At 39.5% G+C, this 3,620-nt stretch overlaps 1 protein-coding gene across 1 annotated transcript; it reads left to right on the forward strand.

Annotated features, from left to right (window-relative positions):
• The first annotated feature begins 226 nt into the window (after positions 1-226).
• On the forward strand, positions 227-3,172 carry LOC147386652 (curculin-like (mannose-binding) lectin family protein / PAN domain-containing protein). The gene has a single exon (XM_086424386.1). It carries the CDS (start codon positions 515-517, stop codon positions 2,810-2,812), a length of 2,298 nt encoding a protein of 765 aa, XP_086280512.1. The 5' UTR covers positions 227-514; the 3' UTR covers positions 2,813-3,172.
• Positions 3,173-3,620: the final 448 nt, after the last annotated feature.

Raw genomic sequence — 3,620 nt, forward strand, 5'->3', positions numbered from 1 at the left:
AAATTGGGTCCCATAAAACCTAAACCTTTCATAGTCAAAACAATGATTATTATTTTTTAGAAGGACACCAATTTTTTTTTAAATACAATTCAGTGTTCAAAATATGAATAATTTAAGTGCACACATGTCTTTGTTTATCTTTTATTGGTTGAATCCGATGGAATACCAAAGACGAATTTGTCACTTGATTGCACATTTTCCTTATGTGCCTGTATTTGAAGAATATTTCTACAATCGCCGACGTCGCCTTAGCTGTCAATTATCTACTTCTAAAGATATATAAATATTTATATGTGATAAAGGATCCAACGCTTCAAAATTGATGATCGTGCTTCTTTTTGGGAAAGATGACTTGATGGATCAACATCTGTGGTTTGATTTTCAATATTTGTGGTCCGCTTCATTTTGCTCTATATCGCCACAACGCCTGTAAATCTTTTTCATTAAAATGGAGTTCATCCAAATGTAACATTTACTAGTTAGAAATTTTTGTGTCTAAGCATTAACTTCAGAGATGCTTGAACAAGAAACAATTTTCAGTAATTCAGAGATGCTTCTCCTTATCTCTTTCGGGTTCTTATTCACCTCAGTTTCGGTCGTTTTGTCTGAAATTCCTCTCGGTTCTAAGCTTTCTGTTGAGGAAAACAAATTCTGGATCTCCTCAAATGGGTATTTCGCATTCGGTTTCTTCAACCACAATGATCAACCTAACCAATACAGTCTCGGTATCCGCTTCAATTCAAATTCGATTCCAATCCATGAACAAACAGTAGTTTGGGTTGCAGGTGCTGATGTGTCTGTCGGATGCAATTCGTATCTCGAACTTACCCAATCAGGTGATTTGATTCTGTTTGATTCCTCAAAAGAAATTACGGCTTGGACCAGCGGCACGAGCCAATTTTCGATTGCTTCAGCTGTTCTTCTCGACAATGGCAATCTAGTTCTCCTAAACCGAGGCCAAGACATTGTCTGGCAAAGTTTTTGGAATCCGTCTGACACACTTCTCCCAGGCCAGAATCTAAATGTGTCGCGATCGCTTCGTGCCGCCAGTAGAAATTCCGTGTCGAGTTACTATAGTCTTTCCATTGTTTCAGGTCAGTTTAAACTTCGTTGGGAAACTGATGTTACTTACTGGACTAGTGGAAATTTTCCTTCTGTTGTGATCTTTGATGCAATCTTCACTCCTAATGGAGCTTTGAAACTACTTGACCAAAAACTCAAACCTGTTTGGTCAGTATATGGAGAAGATCATAATGATTCTTCTGTGAATTTTCGGTTTCTTAGGTTAGATGTCGATGGAAATCTTCGGATGTATTCATGGGTCGAAGAGACTAAATCATGGAGGACAGTTTGGCAAGCTGTCGAGAACCAATGTGATGTCTTTGCCACATGTGGTCTCTGTGGCATATGTGTCTTTGCGGAATTTGGGTCCACAATCTGTAAATGCCAATTTCGATCAATAACCGAACCGAATTCTAAATGCTTGGCGCCGTATAAGCAGAAATGTAATTCTGGTGCCACAATGATCGCGCTCGAGAACACATTCCTATATGGGTTGTACCCACCAAATGATTCGGTCACCCGAACTTCTTTGGCACAATGTAAGAAATCATGCCTAAAAGACCCTCTTTGCACGTCGGTGACTGTAACAAATGATGGTACTGCACAATGCCGAGCAAAGAAAACTCGATACATAACTGGTTACAAATACCCATCTCTAAGAGCGATTTCTTTCGTCAAAATGTGTTTAGATCCGGAAGCTATTTTGCCCAAAAGTCTCCCTACATCTTCTTCAGTTTCCCCATCACCTCCTCTCTTCAAACAGTCACACAGGTTCTGTATTACTTGTTTAATTGGGGCAGATGTGGGCACAATTCTCGTATTTGTTGTTATTCAGATTGGAATCGGGTTCTACATCTTCAAAATTAGAAAATTCGTCGGGAATACAACAATTGCGACTAACATGGATCCGAATTCGAGAGGCTTGATAATGTTATCCTATTGTGAAATCACGGACTTAACAGAAAATTTCAAGCACAGTCTTGGGCCAAAGGTATTTAAGGGTGTACTATTGAACAACCGTTCTGTTGTGATCAAAGAACTAAAGGGATCAATAGAAGAAAAGAAGTTCAGATGTGCAGTTTCGGTCATAGGAAGTATTCATCATAAAAACCTAGTGAAGTTGGAGGGATACTGTTGTGAGTCGAAACACAAATTTTTGATCTACGAGTTTGTTAAGAACTACTCAGTGAATAAATGGATTGAAGATGATAAACTCAAGAAGAGACTGACATGGAGAAAGAGAATGGACATATGTCTTGGTGTGGCTAGGGCCATGGCTTACCTTCACACGGGGTGTAGAGAGTTCATAAGCCACGGGAATTTAAAGTGGGAAAATGTTGTTTTGGACGATGAGCTCGAAGCGAAGGTAACTGAATTTGGCCTAGTGAATATCTACAGTGGTCTCGCCAAGTGTGATGTAGCAAGCTTTGGCAAGATGATTGTGATATTGGTGTATGGTAGTCAAGGAGATGAGGAGCTTTGTGAATGGGCTTATAAGGAGTGGGTAGAGGGACGGATCGACGGTGTGGTTGATTCAAGCATCCAGGGTGTGGTTGATAGAGACGAGGTTGAACGTGCATTAAGAATTGCGTTTTGGTGTATGCAGGCCAATGAGAGGTTGAGACCTTCAATGGGAGAGGTGGTAAAGGTTTTGGAAGGTACATTGACCGTCGATCCACCACCACCTCCATATGTTTGTTTAAAGGGGTCACAGAATGTAGAGATACTTGAATCGGATCTGGAAGAGTAGAATCTCTGACAAGTAGCCGGGTATGTTTTCTTTTACTAGGAGAAATGGAATGTCTACTGTGTGTTTATGGTGCGTTGGGTCTTAACTTGTGTCTGGCCTTACCCATTTTGTTATGCGTAAGCTGGACTGAACCAATGACCTCAAAGTTGAGGTTGCAATATGTCAACCAACTGAGCTGATGGTCTATGTCCTGTCCAGGTCGTATGCATTGGTTCATGCTTTATGCATTTATTCGCATGTGGGAATATTTATTTCAGTTTCTTTTTTCTGAAAGAGATGTATATTTGCTCTGTAGTTATTCTTCTTATTATTATTTGGAAATTATGGATCTTTGTATCTTAGTAAAAAGTTTTTCCTAGAGCTACACTTCATGAGGCTTCTTTTGTAGTGGGAAATTTTATTTAGAGTTGTGCTTGAGTGACCTCAAGATTGAGATTGATTCACACTTTGCTAACACAGAGGTGCACAAAGAACAATAGACATTTTTCACTCGTATCGTGGTGAAATGTGTCTATGATTCCATACACACATCCACATCAACAAAGTGAAAATCGATGTCGATCTTGAGGTCACTTCAGTATTATTCGTTTATTTACATGTGCGAGCTAGGTTTGTTGGCATAGAGGTTGATGGGACCAATCCAAGTTATCCACATAAAATGCCCTTGTATTTTTTACTAGGATATTTTGGCCTACCCATCCATCCCCTTTCGAAAAGTACGATTGTATCCTAAATGAGAGTAAAATTTGACTGTTTGATGGTAAAATTAGGTGATGACTCTAACTCTTATCCCAACACCTACTAAAAA

This window comes from Akebia trifoliata, chromosome 14, assembly GCF_017979445.1.
Source record: "Akebia trifoliata isolate Shusen 1 chromosome 14, ASM1797944v1, whole genome shotgun sequence".
Classification (NCBI taxonomy): domain Eukaryota; kingdom Viridiplantae; phylum Streptophyta; class Magnoliopsida; order Ranunculales; family Lardizabalaceae; genus Akebia; species Akebia trifoliata.

Coding starts and splice junctions, on each gene's coding strand:
- LOC147386652 (XM_086424386.1), top strand. CDS start 515: ATGCTTGAACAAGAAACAATTTTCAGTAATTCAGAGATGCTTCTCCTT.